Genomic DNA, 24,420 nt, shown 5'->3' with positions numbered 1-24,420 from the left:
GAGCTGAAGTGTTACATGTCATCACACGAGAGGTGGTGCTGTGTTGATTAAGTCGGGATTGAGGATAATTTCTCCCAGGAAAAATTGCTCCCTCTGACGTTTTCCTATGTTTTTGGATTTTATGTTTTTGGATTTCACGACCGGTGATACAGGAGAGATAACATCCTTGGAACAACAATCGAGCCACACGTCGAAGCAGGCAGAAAGCCCCACCTCCAGGGGGTACATCACTGTACGGCAGGCAAAACCACATCCCTGGAGGGGATGATTAATGGATGTGACGTCAGAGAGCCAGTCGAAGGACAGTGAGGTTTGGAGCAGGAGAACGGTGAGGACAGTTGTCGAAGAGGACAGTTGTGAGAGGAACGTGGCTGAGATGGAGGATCTCGTTTTTGCTCTCCTCTCGGGATGAAAAATGGCTTCGCCATTCTCGTGTCGTGCTGTGAATGTGCCTGCATGACGGAGCATGACACCAGTCATTGACTGTTCGGCTGAATCTTGAAGTTGCACGGTTCTGAGAAAGAGAGGAAGAGGAGTGCTCTCAGCAAACTCAGCGTGATCCCATTGTTATCCCTTTCCCTGGAAGCTTTTCGCAGGTTTATTCGCTTTCATTTTCATTTGCTCGGCAACCATTGCTGCGAATGTCACAAAATCTTCGCCATATTCCACTGATGTATAATTTTTTTCGGAATAATTATGACGTAACTGGTAAATTGATACGGTTAGCATTTTGGAAAAACAAAAAAAAATTTGCACCTCAATATCTCCAAAACTGTTCGATGGAAAAAAATTGAAACAGCTCATTATCAAGTATACCGCATGAGGAATAAGGACTGTTATCAGTCCCTTCAATAATTATCAGTCCCTTCATGATGATGTTAAAATTCGACAAGTACAACACTTTATCCAAACATGAAGAAAATTATTCAGGGTTACATGTGCAACGACATTGTTATCGATCTGGGGTTTGAGTTTCACCACGAGGGGAAGCGCTCGAGTTCCTCCCAAACACCAGGCCCCGAGGCCACCGAACACAGATAATTCGGCACTCCAGCGGGTTGCAGAGCAAAAATGAGTACCGATTGGTACTGCCAATCCACAGTTACACAACTTTGCATGGAACCTCAAGTGTGGACGGCTACACCAAGGGTGGGGAGGGGGAGGGGGGTCTCATATCCGGGATGAGTAATCTGGTTCACTCAATGAATCAGGTGGAACCGAGTGGAACTGCGAGTATGCACCAGCTAACAAGAGCAAATTTTGTGGGGTAAAGCTACCCAGCTGATGACGTAAGGATCATACTGGACCAGTGGATGAAAAGACAGGACGAAATGGGTACAATCACAATATAAGCAATTTATTTGCAAAGCAAGGGCGAGGAAAGGCATGTGGAATAATAAAAGCTTTTCATACAAAAGCATTATGTACAGCAGCGGAAAGCAAGGATGGATGAGGTGCGGCAAAATAAATGCAATTATAAACAAAAGAGAAGACATCGGGCAGATCGACATCAATCTAAACTTCTACAATCTTAATTATGCTAACCTAAAGGCCATCATCAAACACCTACTCAAGGAAATTAGAAAGGAAAGAGAGCTGAGGAAAAGGTTGAGGTGTTGACGACCTCTTTTTGTTGCTGGCGTGGCCGATGGCTCCACGCTTCCCAGTCAATGAGGAAGGGGAGGAGGGAGGAAAACTGAGGTGTCAACTGTGTATGGTCAGTGGATGTGTGATAATTGGCAGATGAGGTGTAAGGTAAAGAGGAAGGTATAAAGATGTAGGTCAGGGGGTTTTGGAAAGAGAAAAGAATGTGTGAGAGGATAGACCACCAAGAGCGGAAAGAAATCTGTTCGTGCAAATGTTTATGCTGTCAAATTGGACTCCGTCTGGCGTTGGGCTCTTCCACTCGGTTGTGGACTCTCTTCCGATCCGTTCCACCGCTCATCTCAAAAACTAAAGAGTGACTCAGATCACAAGAGAAGAGAAGAGAAGAAAAGAGAATTGAAGAGAAGCGCAGGCAGGCCAGAGACGAGAGCGAGCAAGCGAAGAGGGCGGGCCAGATCAGAGATTTTTCTTTTATACGTTGGTAGAAGACCGAACATACCATGAAGACAAAGTGGGTTGCATCAAAGCAGGGCAACTTGGAACCCGGTCGTATCTGCTCGCAGTCATAAAGTGGCCCGTCTAATAATAATTATTATTATGAAAGCCAATATGACAGGTCTGAATCATCGTTGTTGCCATGGTGGTGTTACAGCGTGCCTGCATGAGGCTGAACACAATATCACCTTCACAATGATATTTTGTCAGCAAGGCAATAATTCCCTTGTTTTAAGAACTATGTTGCACTTATCCTTTTATATTTCAAAGCAGACACCTCTGCATGTTGAGTGTAGAAATAATTTTATCAACGAGGGTGAACCTTTCGGAAAGCCATGAAGACTTGGCAAATTCTGGGGAAGCCACAAAGGGGAGTAAGCATTTTACTCTGTTTATACCGTATTTATTTCCTGTGGCTGGAGAATGTAAAAGAACAATGAACAATTAAATGAAAAACTCACTCTCTTTCTGTGCCTTTGTCAAAATATGCACTACAAGTGGATCACGAAAGTGCATTTATGAGTTGAATCTCCGCGGATGACACGTAAGCATGCAAGTGCAGCGGTGTGTAAATTATGTGCGTGAATGGGTATGCTGGATTGCTCACTTGCTCACATACTCGACATAAGTCAGTTATTCCTTGTGGATGTCATCCTGAACAGAGTCCATTTTATCTCATAATACATTGACGTCCAATGCAGTTTTCGCAAACATTTGAAAAAGGTTATCTGTGGACCACATCTCTGTGAATTGCAGAATTTGTTCAACTGGCTAGCTGTTGGCCGATCTGGATCCGGATCTTTACCAAAATCTCATCAGTTTATCCTTGTCACACACACAACCTGCCCAACAAATTTCATTCGTATCCGTCCACAACTTTTTGAGATATCAAACAATCAAGAAGACGTCTTGCAGATCACGATACTTGAAAAATCAATCAAACAAATTTGACCTCAAAAATAAATAATTGGTGGTTGAATTGAACGACCAAATATGCATTTCCTCTTCGAATTCCAAGTCAATCAGATGAAAATTGAGAATATTAGAAGTCTCACCTGAGATGTTGACCTTTTGACTTCAAAAACAAAAGGCTTCTTCCTTATGACAAACTCTTCGATGTGGTGAACTTTCATGAAGATACATTTGAAATTGTGATCTGTACGTGATAGTCAGTCAGTCAGACAGTCGAGTGGCCAATATACTTGAAAAATCTTCCATTTTGCAAGTAACAAAGACAAACAAACAAACAAACATCAGAGAGGGGTGAAAATATAACCTCCTTCACCTTCAGTGGAAGAGGTAACGATTCAGCCTGGCGGAGGTGCTGTATATGCTTAACCCAGTGCTATTCTTGCGCCCCTCAATGAAGGAGAGGGAATTGTATTGGGGTCCGTTTGTTACTTACGAAATCGAAAGATTTCGTAAGTATATTGATGACTTCCGTCCTCTGTTTGTGCGTTTGTGTTTGTTTGTAGGCACGATAACTCGAGAACGGAAGAAGCTACCAGTGTGAAATTACACCATGTGATTCAGGAGGGTGATGGCTAGCGCTGATTATCCTTTGGTCAAAATCGATCAAAGGTCAAGGTCACAGTGAGGTCAAACATCCAAAACACGATAACTCGAGAATGGAAGGAGCTACCAATGTCAAATTACACAACTTGATTCAGGAGGGTGATGGCTTGCGCTGATGAGATTTTGCTCAAAGGTCAAGGTCACTGTGAGGTCAAACATCCAAAACATGATAACTCGAGAATGGAAGGAGCTACCAATGTCAAATTACACAATGTGATTCAGGAGGGTGATGGCTTGCGCTGATGAGATTTTGCTCAAAGGTCAAGGTCACAGTGAGGTCAAACATCCAAAACATGATAACTCGAGAACGGAAGAAGCTCCCAATGTCAAATTACACCACGTGATTCAGGAGGGTGATGGCTAGTGCTGATGAGATTTTGGTTAAAATCGGTCTAAGGTCAAGGTCACAGTGAGGTCAAACATCCAAAACATGATAACTCGAGAAAAGTTACCACAGGTATTGTTGACGGAGCGTGAGTTTGGAAGATCGAGGTAAGTTCGGCGGAATTTGTGTGTCAATTCATCGAGTTACGGCGGTTTTAAAAATTTCAGTGTTATAAAATAATATTAAATATTTCCGTAAATTCCTGTGGAGAAATGGAGTATTTCTGCTTCGGTCGATGTTACGAGTTTGTTTTAACTTCGATTTTAATTTTGTCTTCGGTTTTTACGATGGATTGGGACGCTTAAAACTCGGTTGTCGAAATTCTGGTAAAAATCGGATATTTTGGAGACGTTTTAAGATTGTATAAAAAATATTTCACCCGCCGCATCACGGCTCGTCACGTGGTGCAGCGCGCTCGAGCAGACTCGTCGTTGAGTCACGTAAAGGTTTTGCGTGTGAGCACTGACATCATCGCGATCGCCCCGGCGTCCTTTCGAGTTGGGGGGGAGGGGGGGCGTCGAGTGTGACCTTTACGTTACGTTAATCCACGGTAACTCGAGAACAGAAGAAGTTGATGGTTTGGTACAGAATCAACGTAGAAACTTCTGGTTTGCATCGCTACCTTCTCAAGAGAAAGCTTTTATTAGACAAGGTCAGAGGTCAAGTTGACGATTTTGTAAGTACCAGTCTATGACTGCTTGTTTGTTTGTTTGTCCGCACAGAACTTTAATGTTTTTCTCTGCAATTACTTGTCGGATTAAGACGAAATTTTCATCATCAGAGCGACAACTGATGTGGAATGTTTTATTGTATTTTTTGTATACATTGTCGAGGCTCATATGAGAGAGAACATACAACACACAAGGGGGGCAGGAGACAAGAGGGGCGAGAGAGGGAAGGACAAAACAGTGGGAACTCGAGGGGGGGAGCACTCGGCAGAGTGCAAAACCTCTGCCGCCAATACTGCTAGGTCACTCAAGTGAACCTGATATCGTATTCATTCAATTTGACGTCAAAAGTACTCACAGAGTTATAGTTTGCAACTTTCCCTTTTACTTTGAACTTTTACATACTTAATTCATTCGTCATAACTAGATTCCTTGAGACAGAAATTGATTTGACGTGGGTATATCCACCTGAAGTTCCAAAATCAGCCGCAATTATAATTTTGGCATGTTTTTTGTTGGAAATCACTTATAACATGTAGAAATGCAAAAATATTATCGAAATTTTGTTTAAAAAAAAGTTGCAATTTTTTTTTCTCTTACAATTTTTTTTTTTGGGGGTGGGGGAGGGGTTGGAAATCACTTAAAACATGTAGAAATGCAAAAAAAAATTCAAATATTTTTTTCAAAATGGCCGCCATAGCGGCCATATTGGATTTTGGACCAAGTCAAAAATCTAATGGCATGATCCTTGGACCATACCAAATCCCCCCACCAAGTTTCGTCGAAATCCGTCAAGGAGTTTTTCCGTAATACTGTTCACAAACAAACAAACAAACAGAAAGGGGTGAAAACAGTAACCTCCGATCTTCGATGGCGGAGGTTAAACAGACATGAGGAGATCTGTGGAAGGGAGAGGAATGGAGCGAGGAAAATGAGGTAAACAAGGTGGACACCTGAGGGACTTTCAGGTCCTTACATGACAGGAATCTTTCGGGAAGGAAAGCAGGGAATTTGAAGGAGGTGGGTTTGGGGTGGATTAATGGGATAGAAATGATCATGGTTTTGGATCAGTGAAGATAAGAGGTGTTAGTGACCAACTGTTTTGAAGATCTCGAGGTGGATTCGGCCAATTTCTGAGATATGTGACTGCATAAAGTTCTGAAGGCATTATTGAGGAAAAGCTGGTAAACAACCTTTTCCAAAGGATTTGGGTATGCTAAAAATGAATATTTTGTTTACGAAGCTGAATTTTGAATTTTTAGCATCAAAATTATCAAAAAACAAAATGGCTGCCAAGCAAAATTTCAAACGCCCATAACTTATGAACGAGGGGTGATAAAGTCATGATCTTTGTGTCTAAGACCATGTTTTTGATAGGTATGAATGCACTGAACACAACAGATTAACAATTGTGTAATGCTGAAATCACTATTTTAACACTCTTCGGTCAAGATCAGGGACAAATAATGATAAAACGTATGTTACACAATTAGGTTAAATATTGCTAGTCTGGCATAACATGTATTATTTTAGAGGGGCCGCAGTGGGCAAATGGTCTGAAGCACTGGCTTACGGATCACAGGTCTCTGACCGCCTGGGTTTGAGTCCCGCTCGATCCAGTGTCAGAAAGTTTGTCGGTTTACTTGCCGCAGGTCGGTGGTTCTCCCGATTTTCGGGTCTTCCTCCACCATTCCCAAACCAACCGCCTCGATATGAGTGAAATGTCCTCAACTGAGGCGTAAAGAAATATTAACTTTTTTTTTTTTTTTTTTTTTTTTCTTTTTTTTTTTTGTATACCTTGGTCGAGGCTCGTATGAGAGCTAACACACAACTCACAGCAAGGAGGCATGAGACAAGAGGGGCGGGAGTGGAAGGGACAAAACAGTGGGGAACAGACACATTAGGTGAACTGTGGAAGGGAGAGGGATGGGGATGGGACGGGGAACATGGCGAAGAGAAGATGGACATTACAGGGACTTTCAGGAAGGAAAGCAGGAGAATTGAAGGAAGTGGGCTTGGGTGGATTATCGGGGGTAGAAAAGATCGAGGATTTGGATGGGGGAAGATAAGAGGTGGTGGTGAACAGCTGTTTTGAAAGCCTGGAGGGAAGAATGGGAAAGAATAGAGTGAGGAAGTTTATTCCAAAGGCGGGAAAAAAGAGGAATGAAAGAGTGAAGATGAGCAGTGATTCGTGATTTTGGCAGTTTTACCAGACGGGGTTGGTGGCGGACCTTGAGCGCCCTGTGGAAATGTGGTTGGGACAAATCGCAGAGAGAGCAGGGGGGGCAAGGCTGGAGAGGAGTCGGTAGAAGACAGAAAGACCACCGACCAACCTGCGGTGATTGAGTGAGAGGCCCAAAGACTCAGCTTCATTGCAGGAGATGCCAATGATCTTAAAAGCCCTGGTTTCGACAGCGTGAAGCCGAGAAAGGTGGGAGGCAGGAGCACCAGCCCAGAGGGGAGAGCAGTACTCCATCAGGCTACGGACAAAAGCTTTGTAAGTAGTCAGGAGCTCAAGAGGGCCGAGGAAGGACTTTGCACGACGGAGGATTCCCAGTCGGCGACTGGCTTTTGAGGCAAGGTTGGAAATGTGACTTTCCCAGGAAAGGTCATGGCAGATAGTGAGACCCAGAAGCTTGAAAGAAAAGACTTCTTCCAGAGGATTGTTGAGAAAGTGGATGGGGGGTTTTCTAAACGGTCCTTTCGAAGAGACATAGTGAGAGTGTGAGATTTGTGTGGATTGAAAGACATGTTCCACGTGTTGGACCAGTTTGTGATTTTATCCAGATCTGCAGTGAGCGAAGAAGCTGCTGCTTGCCGGTCTGAGGGATGACAGATGGTACGGCAGAGGGTGGAGTCATCGGCAAAGAGAAATAGAGGATTTTCCAGAGAGTCCGAGAGATCATTGATGAAAACCAGAAAAGAACAGGGCCCAGAACGCTACCTTGAGGAACTCCAGCCTGCACAGGAAGAGGGGATGAAAGAACTCCATTTAGGGCCACACGTTGACTGCGACAGGAGAGGAAGTCTGCGAGCCATGAGTGGAGATGGCCTTGAATACCATGGGAAGAGAGTTTGGTGAGTAGGGCAGGGTGCCAGACTGTGTCAAAAGCACGTGATATGTCCAGGGATACGGCTCGGATTTCCTGTCTGGCATTGAGGACCTCCATCCATTGATGGGAGAGCAGTAGCAGCATATCCAGGGTAGAGTGACCTGGTCTGAAACCAAATTGATGATTGGAAATCAAGCCATTGGAGAAGAGGAAGGATTTCATGTCTGAAGCGATGATGGATTCCATAACCTTGCTGATGATTGGGAGAAGGCTGATTGGTCTGTAGTTACAGGGATCTGTTTTTGCACCTTTTTTATGCAGGGCAGTGATGTTAGCAGATTTCCAAGCAGATGGCAGATGACCTTGGGAAAATGAGAGGGTGAATAGAACAGAGAGAGGGTGAGCAAGAGCAGAAGAGCAGGCTTTGAGGACACGTGGGCTGATGCCGTCTGGACCGGTTGCAGAATCTGACTCGAGGTTTGAAAGCAAGCTCTCCACCTTGTCAGGAGAAAAGGATACAGAGTCCAGGGACAGTTGGGTGCGACTGGGTAAAGTGGGTAGAGATAGTGATGGGTTTGGGACACAAGATTTAGCTGCAAACACCGAGTTTAGACATTCAGCTTTATCACGTGTGGAATCAGCAGTGCGGCCATTTGAGGTAAGGGAGGGGATGGAGGGGGAACATACACCAGAAACAGATTTGATTAAACGCCACCAGGATTTTGAGGAGGGAGAGAGGTTTGACAGTTCAGACTTGAGATGAGAAAGATGTTGTTTTCTGGCTCTCCTGAGGGTAGATACACACTTGTTCCGAGCTTTGTGGAAAGAACTGAGATTGCCCTCAGTTGGGTTTGCTTTCCATGAGGCAAAGGCAAGTTGTTTCAGGACAACTGCCTCGCCACAAGCTTCAGTAAACCAAGGGCGGGAGGAAGGGTAAGACAACTGAACACGAGAGGGGATAAATCTGTGCATGAGGGAGAGCAAGTTTCTTTGAAAGAATTCCCAGGATGAGTTGATGTTTGAGAAAGTAGTGATAGGAGACCAGTCTGTAAGTTTGATGGCTGCTCGGAGACCCTGCCAGTCGGCTTGAGTGAAATGCCAGACTCGACGGCGGTGAGGTGGTTCTCTGATAACAGCCAGAGAGATGTCCACTTTAATAAGGACGTGGTCAGAAGAACCAATTGGAGCGAAGGAAGAGCAGCAGATATTGTCAGGGAAATTTGTCAAAATCAGATCCAGAAGAGATGGAGTACCATTGGTTGAGATCCGGGTCGGGAAGTTGACCGATTGAGTCAGTCCCAATGAGTCACAGAAAGCTTTTGCTGATGTCCCATGGCAGGTGAGAGAGGTACCCACACCTAGCCAACTGGCGTGATGACAATTGAAGTCGCCACATAAGAGGAAGAGAGAGTTTGGATGAGAAGATAGAAGATGGTCCATGTTTTCGGAGAGTGAGGTGTAGATGGAGTCATCACTGTTCGGTGGACGGTACAGTACACATATAAACATGAGGTGGGAGTGGAGGGGAAGCCGAAGCCAGAGGTATTCCTGGGGGTGTGGGGGAGTGAGAGCAGTGCAGGGAGAGTGAGGAATAGAGTCTTTGATGAAGAGAGCAACACCTCCACCAGGACGAGGCTCAGGTCTGTCATACCGTAAGAGGGAGTAACCAGGGAGAGATACTTGGGAGTCAGACACGTCTTGGGAGAGGAAAGTTTCTGTTAGGCAGATAATGTCTGGTTTGTCAGTGGCAACCTGCATGGAAAGATCTGAAAGGTTTGAGCGAAGGCCCCGGATATTTGAGGTCCACACTTTTAATGAAGAGGTAGGGGAGGAGGCTTTTGGTGCAGGAGGGGGAGGGGGGGGGGGAGGGTCGGACGAGGGACGAGGGGGGGAGGTAAGGAGGGTTGCTGAAGGAGTGTGGGGTATTGCAGAATAGCGAGGGGAGGGGGCCGAATGAGGAGGAGAAAAGGCTCTGTGGTGCTGTGAGAGAGGGGGGACAAGAGACAATGAAGATGGCAGTTGAGGATTTGAGAAGGTGGGAGTGAAGAGATGGAGGTGAGAGGGCAGTGGAGGGAGGCAGGTTGGTGGATGAGAGGGGGGCAACTTAGAGAAGGAAGAGTGAGGGGGATGAAAGGTGGGAGAAAGGTGAGGGGGGAATTTTTGAAAGAGGTGAGAGGGAGGCTTGGAGGGAGAAGAGTGGGATGGTTGCTTTGAGAGTGAGAGTGAGGGGTGAGGGGGGTGAGTTGGCACTGAAGTTGGAAAAAAAGAATGGTTGATGGAAAGCGAGCATCCATGGCAAACTGTGGTTTTTAAAAGTTTTAGGTCAGAGATGCGATTTAACACAATTCTTGATGGATGCAATGAAGGCGAATTCAGAGCATGACAGCCAGAGCATGACAACCTTACCTAACCTATTATTTTATAAGTTATTAATACCTATAGGTAGGCCTATATTTTCTTTATTAATAATAATTTATGTTCCATATTTATTTTCAGAGCAAAGAAGTCATGGACCCAGTCGTTAGCCTAAAGTGATCAACGCCAGTCTCTATTGAGCTGTGCATCATTTGTCAAGAATCCAAACATGATGCATTATTCGATGCAACCTCACAAGGCCTCAACTCCATGAGGGATGCCACTGCAGCAAGGAAGAAGTTAAGGGATGCCAAGTACAAAGATGCAACAGACAGACTAACTCCAGCCTTCAAAGCTACCTCAGCACCAGTACCGGGATGGCATAAGTCATGTTATGCTGTGTATACAAGCAAGGAAAAAAAATCAGCAATTAAAGAAACAGTATGGTAAGACCTTACCTACACACTCAGATGGTCATGCATCTCATGCCCCACACTGTACATCTGCAGGCTTGCGAAGCCAAACAAAGCCAATGGACTGGCAACTCTGCATGTTCTGTCAGGGCACCAGCATGAAGCAAAAGACATGCACTGTTATGACCAAGAACATGAGTAACCAAATTATGTCAGCTGCGAAATATGTAGAAAATGTCAATATTCGTGTGGCAGATGTCAATGATATTATGGCAGCAGAAGGATGCCACCATCCAAATTGCCTGAAGACGTTTATGAGAGCCAGCGCCAAAGCTAAAGTTGAAAATGTCTTTTGATTTAGCCATGGTCTGGCTTGGGCAGGAATTGAGGCACTCAACGGATGAAGGTCATGTTTTGGAGCTAGAACAAGTTTGGCTGCACTACAAAAAATTGGCAGATGAAGCAGGCATCGAAATTCCAAGATCCTTCATGAGCCGTCCAATCAACATTCAAAGAAAAGTTGTCAACTCTTGTCAATGATGTCTATGAATTTATTTTACTGCATGACAACTCTGCATGTGGTAAACAAACAATACTTCTGCCTGTAAAATTCCACAATATCCCATTCTCTGATGTTATGATCAGGATTTGGATGAGGAGTTGACAACTATTCCTGCCTTCAAACCCCCAGAAGATGACTTTCTCTCCATGGTTCATGTTGCACTAAAACTACGATTACATATACTGTCTCACCCTTCATACAATGGAGTAGATGTAAGCGAAGAGGCAGCAATAGATTGTGTTCCACCAAAGTGTGTATATGTTTATCAGTCTCTTGTTAGGTGGACAGTCACTCTTGGAATTTGATCCTGATGAACATAATGATGAGGTGGAAGATGAAGAGGAGGACGCACACAAAAGAACAAGGGTGCTTAGTATTGCATAGGACCTCGTCTATAGTGTTAGTGGGGGAAAGAAAATGACTCCGAAACATGTTGGACTTGGGTCAACATTGCACCAAGCAACTCGGTCTAAAAAACTGGTAGCAATGTTGCATAATACTGGTCACACTATCAGCTACAAAGATATACTCCGGATTGACACAGCATTGGCTGAGAATACCTTGCAGCACATGGACCATGTGAATGGAGCTGTAGTATCACCGAACTTGGTTCCCAGACGGTTCATTCACTTCTCAGCTGACAATAATGACATCAATGATGCAACTTTAGATGGCAAGAACACTTTCCATGTCACACAAATCGCTGCTTGGCAAAGAGGGCCAACACACGATAACCTGTTAAAGAATATTAAACCTTCGAAACGAACAACGTTGATTGTTCCACAAGCAATGGAAACAATCATTACTGTGAACATTTCTGAAGGCACAACTGAACCACATTTTCCTGAAGTGCAAACAGAATGGTTTGATAACTCAAAGGATGATAACAGCACCATAACAGCTGCAGCCACTGATATGGCATTCATGCTTAAACGTCAACATGAGCAACCAAGACCCACCTGGACATCATTTAATCAAAAACACAGCCAGATTAATCCAGAGCAAAGCATAGTCAGATACCTGCCAATTTACAAGCCCCTGCATATGACATAAATACAGTACATTAAATACAGTTGTGCAAATAATTTTACATATAACAGCGTCTTCACAACAACAGCATGCAGTACTGAAGGTGGACCAGGCGCTCTTTCCTGCATTGATGGAACTGAAATGGGCAAATCCTCAATACAAGGATGTTTTGATTCCGAGATTAGGAGGATTGCATGTTTCTATGAACTTTTTGAAAATCCTGGGTCAGCACACACAGGATTCTGGTTTGGCGGAGGTCTGGATAGAGAGTGGATTCATGGGGCCGAATTCTACGGAGAAAGTGTTGGCTGGTAAATCTTATGCAAAAGGTGTTCGTGCTTACAAGCTAACAGTACAAGCATTATGGAAATTACTGATACCCCAGTTGATGCCATATCTGCAGGAACATGACCAAGAGCTGGAGGATGATATTGAGAATGCAGTGAGGTCAAACGACCCACAATATTACTCTGCATTAGTATAGTGGATTCTGCATTAGTAGTATTATCTGCATTAGTATCTGCATTAGTATAATACTTGCCTCTGCCAAATTTCATACTCACATGACTGTATTTGGCCAAGATAGAGACCCGAACTTCCAATTTTGGTGGCAGTACATGGACATGGTGTGTATACTCCTCCGTTTTATCAGGGCTCAACGGGATGGACTTTGGGAGCTTCACATCGTTACCTTTCGGCAAATGCTCCCATACCTTCATCTATATGATCACACCAATTATGCCAGGTGGGGCTGTGTTTACTTGGCAGAAATGGAAAAACTTCCAGATGAAGTGAAAGATGAATTCGTCAAAGGTCACTTTGTTGTCAAAGGATCTGACCAAAGACTCAACCAAGTGAGCTCTGACCACAGCCAGGAGTGGCTCACTGGAACAGGAAAAAAAGGTGGTGGCATTGTGGGAATAACTAAAACTACATCAGCATTGAACAGATGGGCTCTATCGTACAACCTTCGTGCCTGCATCGCAAACAAAACTAGGGCACTGTTTCATGTAGGGAGTGATGATCAAATGATTCACAATGAAACTACTAAAGGCAGAATGAAGCGAGACAGTGAGGATGAAGAGAATATCATGTCAGTTCTGCAGAGATTCAAAGTGTTCTCACCAGAAGCGGGTTATGATGTTCTCCAGAATATTGCTCCAAAGAATTTGGCAACCATCGACATTCAGCAATCTCTTCTGAATGCTGAGGAGATGGGCCAAGTACAACTGATGACTTTTGTCAAAGAAAGATTAATCATCTCTGAAGATGGTCATTCAACAAGAAAGCTGAGAGATCCATTGCACAAGGCCAATGCTCTCACTTTTTCATCCCTTTATGAAGCCAAGAAAGACAGGGGAAAAGATACCATTATGAAGGCAGATAGAAGTATACATTAGCGCGTGATTACTGCCCACCAGGCTGGGATGAGCGTTAACCTTCACACAATATTAAATCATGAGCTGATGCCTGTGCCAGTTTCCATTGCATACACGAATGGCAGTCTGCGGACTGGGAACAAATCCGTCCTCCTTGAGGTGATGACACAGGGTGGAACATGTCCAGCAGAGGTTACAATTGATGGAACATCATGCCTTGTGATCGACGGGCAAGCCCTGGTCATCTCATTGGGTAAACCTGCTGGCATCATCAACTTTGGGGAACTGGCAGATGCATTTGTCAAATTGGTTATGCATGTGGGCCGATGTTTTGACAGGATTGATGTCACATTTGATAGGTATAGAGACACTTCAATCAAGGCTGACACAAGGATGAAACGCTCGAAGCATGCCCGTCTCATCAGAAGAATAATAGAAGATGGCTCAGTTCCAGTTCCCCCCAAATGGACTGACTTTCTCGCCATGCCTGAGAATAAGGCAGATCTAGCATGCTTCCTCTCAAATCACCTGATTTCAAATGCCCCAACAAACAAAACCTAAGAAGTTGCTGGTGGTTTCCAGAGAGAGGATGAAGTACAAATATCAAACCATGAGTTGGACATTCAACAGTTGGCGGCCAACCATGAGGAGGCTGATACCAGACTTGTCCTACATTGTGTGCACACCAATGCCGAGAGTGTTGTTGTATCAGCACGAGATACTGATGTGTTGGTCCTGCTGGTGGCACATTTTCACAAAATGGCATGCCCAAAGTTTTTGATGAAGGCAGGTACTGCCAAATGCCAGAAGTATATTCCAGTACATGAAATCCAACAGGTCCTTCTATTCACGCAGCCAGTCTTCGAAGCCCTTACCTCTTTTGTGCTGGGATGTGTGCTGCACACACACGAGGGATGTGTGTGAAGCCCAGCACATTCGGAGAGTAAACCACCAAGTACGGATTTGGAAGACCGCGCATATTCCACAACCACAGATTCCGAAGGCCAGTCAGGGACATGGTTGGGAGGAAAAGGGTGGTAACCTTGATCCTTTATGGTATGAAGGAGATGTCTTCCCACGGCAACTGGGTGACATTGCTGAAATCACACCTGACGACACTGACTCTGATGAGGATTCAGATATGGATGCATTTGGTGATATAGAGCAGGCATTGGAGAGTGATGACGACAGGGATAATGAATATTATGCGTAATCCATGCACAATGACATTTTGTGGACATGACATAATAAGCTTCAATTGTTTTTCTAAAATAAACTTGCAATTTATATTCTTTATGTGAAGTAAGGAATATTTTCTCAGTCTTGCGTCGTACTGGTGACTACATGTTGGGTGTTGCAACAGTGATGTACTGATGTTTAAGACGTAATACCTGGTACATCTTTAGTTGGTGTGGGACAATTTTGGTATCAATAGAAAGGTAGTAAAATTTGTGATATCATAGAAATATTTATTTGTTTGTGTCGGGTAAAATGAGCATGAATATACGTTATTATTTCAGATATCTGAGTTGAATCTGAGTTGTCAAAAGGAAAAGCGAGGTACTCCTCTCCATCACTTCTTGGGACAAACATAATGCGATTAAATTTGACAGAAGAATCTATTTTGAAAATCTGCATGTGAGAATCTTTCATTTGATATATAATTTGTTAATATTAATGCGTATTGGGCAACTGCAGAGATCTCATCAGTCAGGGGATTTTTTTTATGTGCGAAACTGAGGGAAAGTTGACATTTTGAGGGTACCGTCAGATATGGTTGGAAAATGGATAGCGAGTCCCAGTTTATTCACTATTACCAGTTGAATTAATGCTCAGGGGACCCTAAGGCTTCAGAAAAATATGGGGTCGAAGGGTTGTGGGGGGGGGGGGGTGCACGTAGACCATATCTGGCCCATGGCCTAATAAAGGCATCGTCTGAGACATGAAAGATCCAAATAATATCAGACATGGTGTATATTTCCTCCACTGATTTTAATAAAGAAATCGCCCGCATAATCAAAAAATAATTTTTAATCATGATTAAATGATCATCCGCTGATTCCGAATCCAGGCCGAAGTCACCGGAAATTGCGTATACATTTGTCAACAAGTTATAGGTAAAGTCAGAAGCGAATGTAAGAATAATTCTACGTTCGCTTCTCGGCTTTGCTGATTCCATATTCCTTTTCAGCATAGTCAAATGCTTCAGAAAAACTAGTTTACCAGCTTTTCCTCAAAAATGCCCAATGCAGTCACATATCTCAGAAATTGGCCGAGTCTAAGGGAAGAGTGGGATTGAAGAGAGTGTGGGAGTTTATTCCAAAGTTGAGAAAAAAAGAGGAATGAAAGAGTGAAGGTGATTGTCCATTGGAGAGAGAGATGACTTCAAAATTAGTCTTGTTCTGAGCGAGTCTTCTTTGCTGATAATTTTACTCATTTTTTGTGTTATACTAGGGGTCTTCTTTTATTCTGAGGTGTTTGTGGGATGCTTCATTTTCTCGTTGCTGTGTTATCTGGTCTTTTTTATGGATTTTTTGCACGCTCTCCTGCGTGGAACCTCATGTGGTAATTCAAATCGCTTTTTCAGGAGAAACCTTTATCACATGTGGAACATGTGTAAGGACGCTATCCTGTATGGCTCTTCATGTGTTTATTCAAAATGCCTTTTTGAGAGAAACCTTTATCACATGTGGAACATTTGTAAGGACGCTCTCCTGTATGGCTCCTAATGTGTTTATTCAAAATGCCTTTTCGAGAGAAACTTTTATCACATGTGGAACATTTGTAAGGACGCTCTCCTGTGTGGGTCCTCATATGCAGACTCAAATTGCATTTTTTAAGGAAACCTTTATCACATGTGGAGCATTTGTAAGGACGCTCTCCTGTGTGGATCCTCATATGCAAATTGAATTGGTCTTTTCGACAGAAACCTTTCTCACATGTGGAACATTTGTAAGGTCGCTCTCCTGTGTGGATCATCATATGCACATTGAAATGGCCTTTTTGAGAGAAACCTTTATCACATGTGGAACATTTGTAAGGACATTCTCCTGTATGGCTGTTCATGTGCTTCTTCAAACTACCTTTGTCTGAGTAACCTTTATCACATGTGGAACATTTGTAAGGTCGCTCTCCTGTGTGGCTGTTCATGTGCTTCTTCAAACTGCCTTTTTCTGAGAAACCTTTATCACATGTGGAACATTTGTAAGGTCGCTCTCCTGTGTGGATCCTCAGATGCTGATTCAAAGTAAATTTTCGAAAGAAACATTTATCACATGTGGAACATTTATAAGGTCGCTCTCCTGTGTGGATCAACATGTGCAAACTCAAAGTGCCTTTTCGAGAGAAACCTTTATCACATGTGGAACATTTATAAGGTCGCTCTCCTGTGTGGATAATCATATGCAAATCTAAATCGAATTTTCGAGAGAAACCTTGATCACACGTGGAGCATTTGTAAGGATGCTCTCCTGTGTGGATCATCATATGCATATTCAAAGTTTCTTTTCGAGAGAAACCTTTTTCACATGTGGAACATTTGTAAAAACGCTCTCCTGTATGGATCCTCATATGCACATTCAATCTGTCTTTTCGAGAGAAACGTTTGTCACAGACAGAGCATTTGTGTGGACGTTCTCCTCTGTGGGTCCTCATGTGTATTTTGACATTACTCGGTGAAGTAAAATGTTCACTGAATCTCTTACACTTACCATGCATTTGCCTTTCAATAACCTTTTTGGGTTTGAATAATTTAATATTGATCTTTGTGCTGTTTTCACCAGACGTACACTTGTATTTTGGAGGTCGTGAGTCTTGTTCTTGGGATTGTTTCTTCAAAGTCGATATCTTCTTCACTGTGACACTGCTCCTGGATCGTATCTGCCCAAATGGACTTCTTGATTGTTCTACAAAGACAAGGAACAAGTTATTTTACGTTTTTTTTGTCAAACTCGAAATGCAAAATATTTCATGATTTCAAAAATTTTATAAACCCTGAATTAAAAATATTGAATGTTCATTTTGTCGGTTACTGCTCACCTGTTAGAGAACAGACAGGACTGCCATTTGTCAAATGAACATCTGAATCTTCCTTTGTCGAAGAATATCTTGAAGTTTCTGAGAAAGATGAACCGTAGTGTCGTCTGGATTCCACATTTACAGGAGAGACATCACCTGAATACAATGAAGGATATGAAGCTTAAAACGCTGCCAAATATATATCCGGTCAATAGGTGGGATGCAAGAGACGTCACTACAGCTGTTGGGACGACGCTCCATAATACTGTCACAATTACAGGAGAGGAAAGGAGGCGTTTACAAGGACAAATATATATATATATATATATATATATAGATATTCTTCTTCTTCTTCTTTCGGCTGCTCCCGTTAGGGGTCGCCACATCGGATCATCCGTATGATCCGCATAGTGATTTGGCACATGCTTTACGCCGGATGCACTTCCTGACGCAACCCTGGTCGCCTCTTACGACACAGGGATATGGTACACCTATTTTAACCTGGGTATACACCGGCCCAGTACACTGGTACTCACTTCGCCGACCTCGGAAGGATGACAGGCTGAGTCAACCCCCTGGTGTATTAATTCAGTGGCCCAACAGGGCTTGAACTCAGGACCTTTTGGATCCCAAGCCGCTGCCCTAACCACTGCGCCAACACCAGGCTATGTGTATATACATATATATATATATATATATATATATATATATATATATATATATATATATATATATATATATATATATATATATATATATATATATATATATATATAGTGGGGAGAACAAGTATTTGATACATTGCCGATTTTGCAGGTTTTTCCCACTTACAAAGCATGGAGAGGTCTAATTTTTATCATAGGTACACTTCAACTGTGAAAGACAGAATCGAAAACAAAAATCCTGAAAATCACATTGTATGATTTTTAAATAATTAATTTGCATTTTATTGCATGAAATAAGTATTTGATCACCTACCAACCAGTAAGAATTCCGGCTCTCACAGACCTGTTAGTTTTGTCTTGAAGAAGCCCTCCCATTCTCCACTCACTACCTGTATTAACTGCACCTGTTTGAACTCGTTATCTGCATAAAAGACAGCTGTCCACACTCAATCAATCAGACTCCAACCTCTCCTCAATGGGCAAGACCAGCGAGCTGTCGAAGGACATCAGGGACAAAATTGTAGACTTGCACAAAGCTGGGATGGGCTACAGGACAATAGGCAAGCAGCTTGGTGCGAAGGCAACAACTGTTGGCGCAATTATTGGAAAATGGAAGAAGTTCAAGACACCAGTCAATCTCCCTCGGTCTGGGGCTCCATGCAAGATCTCACCTCGTGGAGCCTCAATGATCATGAGAGGTGAGGGATCAGCCCAGAACTACACGGCAGGACCTGGTCAATGACCTGAAGAGAGCCGGGACCACAGTATCAAAAAAAAACCATAAGTAACACACTACGCCATCATGGATTAAAATTCTGCAGCGCACGCAAGGTCCCTCTGCTCAAGCCAGCGCATGTCCAGGCCCGTTTGAAGTTTGCCAATGACTATCTGGATGATCCAGAAGAGGAATGGGAGAAGTTCATGTGGTCTGATGAGACCAAAATAGAGCTTTTTGGTTTAAACTCCACTCGCCGTGTTTGGAGGAAGAAGAAGGATGAGTACAACCCCAAGAACACCATCCCAACCATGAAGCATGGAGGTGGAAACATCATTCTTTGGGGATGCTTTTCTGCAAAGGGGACAGGAGGACTGCACTGTATTGAGGGGAGGATGGATGGGGCCATGTATCGCGAGATCTTGGCCAACAACCTCCTTCCCTCAACAAGAGCATTGAAGATGGGGCGTGGCTGGGTCTTCCAGCATGACAACGACTCGAAACACACAGCCAGGGCAACTTAGGAGTCGCTCCGTAAGAAGCATCTCAAGGTCCTGGAGTGGCCTAGCCAGTCTCCAGACCTGAACCCAAAAGAAAATCTTTGGAGGGAGCTGAAAGTCTGTGTTTCCCAGCGACAGCCCAGAAACCTGAAGGATCTGGAGAAGATCTGTATGGAGGAGTGGGCCAAAATCCCTGCTGCAGTCTGTGCAAACCTGGTAAAGAACTACAGGAAACGTCTGATCTCTGTAATTGCAAAAAAGGTTTCTGTACCAAATATTAAGTTCTGTTTTTCTGATGTATCAAATACTTATTTCATGCAATAAAATGCAAATTAATTATTTAAAAATCATACAATGTGATTTTCAAGATTTTTGTTTTTGATTCCGTCTTTCACAGTTGAAGTGTACCTATGATAAAAATTACAGACCTCTACGTGCTTTGTAAGTGGGAAAACCTGCAAAATCGGCAGTGTATGTATGTATGTATGTATGTATGTATGTATGTATGTGTGTGTATATATATATATATATATATATATATATATATATATATATATACATATATACATATACATATATATATATATATATATATATATATATATATATATATAAATATATACACACACACACACGAGCGGGAGTGTGGAGCAACCATTTCAGAAGTTCGGTGTTTCCCCATTCTTGACTCAGTGAAACCATAAATTGATGTGGTTAAGCTGCAAAAGAATTTTGTGAACTCGCATGTTGACTTCCGGGTTCGGGGATTATTGTATTTTAGCAATTCCATGCCAAATACACTATTATTACTGGAATTCTTTATTATTATTATTATTATTATTATTATTATTATTATTATTATTGTTATTGTATTTGGCAATTCCATGCCAAATACATTGTTTTTACTCGAATTCTTTATTATTATTGTATTTGGCAATTCCATGCTAAATAGTGTTTTTACTCGAATTCTTCATTATTATTATTATTACGAGTGCGGGCCCGTAGGTACGGGCCCGTAGGTGCGTGCCCGTAGGTGAGTGCCAGTATGTGCAGCCTTCTCTTACCCCCTCTCTCTCGCCCCCCCCCACTCTCATCCCCCCCACTCTCATCCCCCCTCTCTCTCACCCCTCTCTCTCCCTCCTCTCTTTCCCCCCTCTCTCCCCCCTAGTCTCGTCCTTCCTCTCTCCCCCCTCCTCTCCAGCCCCTCTTTCTCTCGCCCCACTCTCCCATCCCACTCTCTCTCGCAGATATTGGTCGACAGATAAATGGCCGTAACTTGGGAACCGCTTGTCTAATTCATATCAAACCTCGAAAAGGCACATCCGCGGGTCCCCAGCAATATTCCTGGCAAGTTTCAATCAGATCGGACCGTCAATCGTGCAAAAAATAAAAATAAATAAATAAACATTAATTTTGACGTCATTCGTGATGTCATCGCACCGTGTCTTGTCATTGGTCGAGGGATAAATGGCCGTAACTTGGGAACCGCTTATCCGGTTAATATCAAACCTTGAAAATTACCCCCGTGCGGGAGTGACGGTCATCTCCGCAAGAAAATATATAGCCTCCTGAAGGTAGGGCAGTTTTTACAAACTTAGAAGTCACCTGACGCGAAAAAGATAGCGAATATCGAAAATCTGGCCCGACAAAATTTAGATATTGTCCCATAGATTCATATGCCACAATCAAATTCAAGATCGCTTGAGAAATGTAGGAGGAGATAGATTTTGAAAATCGTCATTTTCGCATTTTCTGCCAACTTTGAAGTCACGTGACACGAAAACGAAAGCGAATATCGAAAATCCGGCCAGACCAAAATTTTGATATTGTCCCATAGATTCATATGCCACAATCAAATTCAAGATCGCTTGAGAAATGGAGGAGGAGATAGATTTTGAAAATCGTCATTTTCGCATTTTTTGCCAACTTTGAAGTCACGTGACACAAAAACGAAAGCGAATATCGAAAATCCGGCCTGATCAAAATTTAGATATTGTCCCATAGATTCATATGCCACAATCAAATTCAAGATCGCCTGAGAAATGGCGGAGGAGATAGAATTTGAAAATCGTCATTTTCGCAACGGACGGATGGATCGAAGGACATCTACACCCATATTATTGTCATGCTCGAAGAGATGACCTAAAAAGGCACATCCACGGGTCCTCAGCAATATTCCTGGCAAGTTTCAATCAGATCGGACCGTCAATCGTGCAAATAAATAAATAAATAAATAAACATGAATTGCGACGTCATTCGTGACGTCATAGCACCACGTCTTGTCATTGGTTGACAGATAAATGGCCGTCACTTGGGAACCGCTCGTCCGATTGACATCAAACCGCGAAAAGGCACATCTGCAGGGCCCCGGCAATATTCCTGGCAAGTTTCAATCAGATTGGACCGGCGGTCGTCGAGAAACGGCGGTCGCAGACAGACAAACAGACAGACAGACACACGCACACAGAGACGTCTGGAATTGTAGATAGATTATTATTATTATTATTATTATTATTATTATTATTATTATTCTTTTCGTCACACATCCATTGCCCTAAAACTCCTCCTATTGCTTTTGTCTAGGACTTGGTTTTTCAAACCCGGGGGCGCGACCCTAAGTGGGGTCGCCGAGCAAATTTCGTAGGGTCACGGGCATCCGCTTGCAGCGAAAAAAAATTGTCTATTTTCGATCAGTGTTTGCTTTTACGGGATGTAATATAAACGGTTCGTTCAAAGTATGGGAACCGGCGCAACACGACGCTTGGAATGGGATCCAGCCAATGCGCGGGCTCGCTGAAGGGCGGTTCATTTTGGTGGGAAATTAGTGGTTTGATCCACGGCCTCTCAGACTCGGACTCTGACTCTATCATTAACGTCTATTTACGTCTCCACGTACGATTCGAGACCTTATTTGTGATGGCAGCACCGGCCACCAGCAAATCTCGAGAAGGTTCTTACCAGGATACATTTCTGGACCTTGGATTTTACTACGAGGTGGATAAAAGCGGGGCACAGAGGCCTCAGTGTGTGATTTGTTTCGAAGTGCTTTCTACGGAGTCTATGAAACAAAATAAGTTGCAGAGGCATTTGACTACAAAACATGCACCTTATCAGGATAAGAAGAGAGCGTTCTTTGAGAGGAAACTTCTTGCACTCACGAATTCGCGTCTTGACAGAGAGGGTACATGCCATCAGACCAATTCTCGGGCATTAGAGGCCTCGTATCGAGTGTCGCTCCATGTTGCCAAGGACATGGTATCTCTGATGGTTGGGGAGGAAGCGGCGAAGAAACTGGCAGTTATACCCCTCTCTGACCACACCATCCAACGCAGAATTGAAGATATGAGTCTGGACGTAATGGCTCAGGTCGTACAGATGATCAAGGAATCGCCGTGGCATGCCATATGGTTGGACGAGTCCACTGATATCGCATCGTATGCGCAACTCATCTTCTGGGTCCGCTTCATCAAGGCTGATAACTTTGTCGATGAGCTTCTGCTCATCAAACTATTGGAGGCCACCACCAAAGGTGAGGACATTTTGGGGAGAGGAGAGCAGTTTTATAGTGACCATGATCTGTACTTCGGAAAGTTGCTCGGTTCTACAACAGAAGGTGCGCCAGCAATGTTAGGAGTGCGTTCTGGATTCAAGGCTAAATTGCTTGAGGTGGCTCCTCAGACCTCCATGGTACACTGCATGATTCACCGAGAAGCGCTCACCTCTCGTACTTTGTCAGAAACCTTGCAGAGCGTGCTCTCAGAAGTCGTAAAAATGGTGAATCACATCAAATCGAGCGCCCTCAACACTAGGTTATTCAGGCTATTCTGCCAGGAGATGGACGCCGACCATAAGAATTTACTATTCTACACTCGTCAGATGGTTATCTCGAGGAAACCTTCTTCTGCGCGTTTACGAGCTCAAAGACGAACTGAAGGAGTTCCTACGCACACAAGGGAAAACGGCATGGGTAGCGTTGCTCGAGTCGGACTCTGGGCTGTCAGTACTGTGCTATCTCGTTGACATCTTTGAACGTCTCAATATCCTCAACCGCTCCCTCCAAGAAAGACGCCAACCTCATGATTTTTCACGACAAAATGAGTGGATTTCTGGCGACTCTAAAATTACTGGCAGACAAATCAGCTGTTAAGCGCTTCAGCCTTCCCCCCTCCACCCCCGCCCCCCCCCCCCGTCTGGTGGAGCATCTAACGACCTGCCAGTATGATGATACTGAGCTTGAAAGTCTTTCTGGGGAGATAGCACGTCACCTTCGGTCGCTCATTGAACAGTTCGAGCACTATTTCCCTGAGCTGGATGTGCAGTCCTTTTCTGTGGTTTGGGACCCTTTCACGGCTCCACTGGACTCGATTGCTGATGAAGATGATACAGCACAGGACGAGCTTGTACAGCTCCAGCAGGATTCAGGAGCGCAGGCTTTTGCGCGGATAAATTCGTTGTCGACATTCTGGTGCAAAATGCTGCCGTCGTACCTGACCCTGTCATGGTGCGCCATTAAGGTTCTCATGCCATATCCTTCATCATACTTTTGTGAGCAGTCGTTCTCCACCATGGTGGTGATTAAAACAAAGTACAGAAATAACCTAGAAATGGAGCATGATATGATCCTGGCATTGTCATCTACTTCTCCATGAATAGAGAAGTTGGTTTCTGAAAAACAGGCTCATCCTTCTCACTGATGTATTTAAATGTCATTCGGACTAAACTTCTGAAACATTCAACTGTACTATTTGGATACTGTCGGCTATTCTCCGTTTACTCGTCTATGAAAACATGATGATGGTGAATAAAGTAAACAGTAAATGTTCTTGTGTCATATGAAATCTTATCATATATTAGGAATTGGGTTTTGAATCTTTTGGGTTCGTTGGGTTGCCACTAAAAAAAAGTTTGAAAACCACTGGTCTTGGAGCACTAACAATTGTGTCTTTGAAATGGGCTGCATTCAAGGAAGTGCAGTGTCAACTTTTGACCTTCAAATTCTCAAGG

General features: G+C 43.5%; 1 protein-coding gene and 1 pseudogene across 1 annotated transcript in view; one reads left to right on the top strand and one right to left on the bottom strand.

Moving 5' to 3' along the window:
- Positions 1-765: 765 nt before the first annotated feature.
- Positions 766-24,420, bottom strand: part of LOC147029206 (uncharacterized) — a 56,690-nt gene continuing 33,035 nt past the window's right edge. The window contains exons 4-7 of the mRNA XM_085876443.1: positions 17,558-17,692; positions 11,303-17,424; positions 10,595-10,691; positions 766-3,256 (exon numbers count right to left, since the gene is read on the bottom strand). Of these exons, the coding sequence (XP_085732569.1) occupies positions 16,145-17,424; positions 17,558-17,692 (1,415 nt within the window). The 3' untranslated portion in view covers positions 766-3,256; positions 10,595-10,691; positions 11,303-16,144. The remainder of the gene's footprint in view (positions 3,257-10,594; positions 10,692-11,302; positions 17,425-17,557; positions 17,693-24,420) is intronic.
- LOC147029207 (uncharacterized) lies at positions 10,531-12,164 on the top strand (annotated as a pseudogene).

Source organism: Eptatretus burgeri, chromosome 4 (assembly GCF_056783735.1).
Source record: "Eptatretus burgeri isolate ZD-2024b chromosome 4, Ebu_testis_v1, whole genome shotgun sequence".
NCBI classification, from domain to species: domain Eukaryota; kingdom Metazoa; phylum Chordata; class Myxini; order Myxiniformes; family Myxinidae; genus Eptatretus; species Eptatretus burgeri.
The sequence above is the reverse complement of the archived record's forward strand: the minus strand, read 5'-3'. Positions and strand labels throughout refer to the sequence as shown.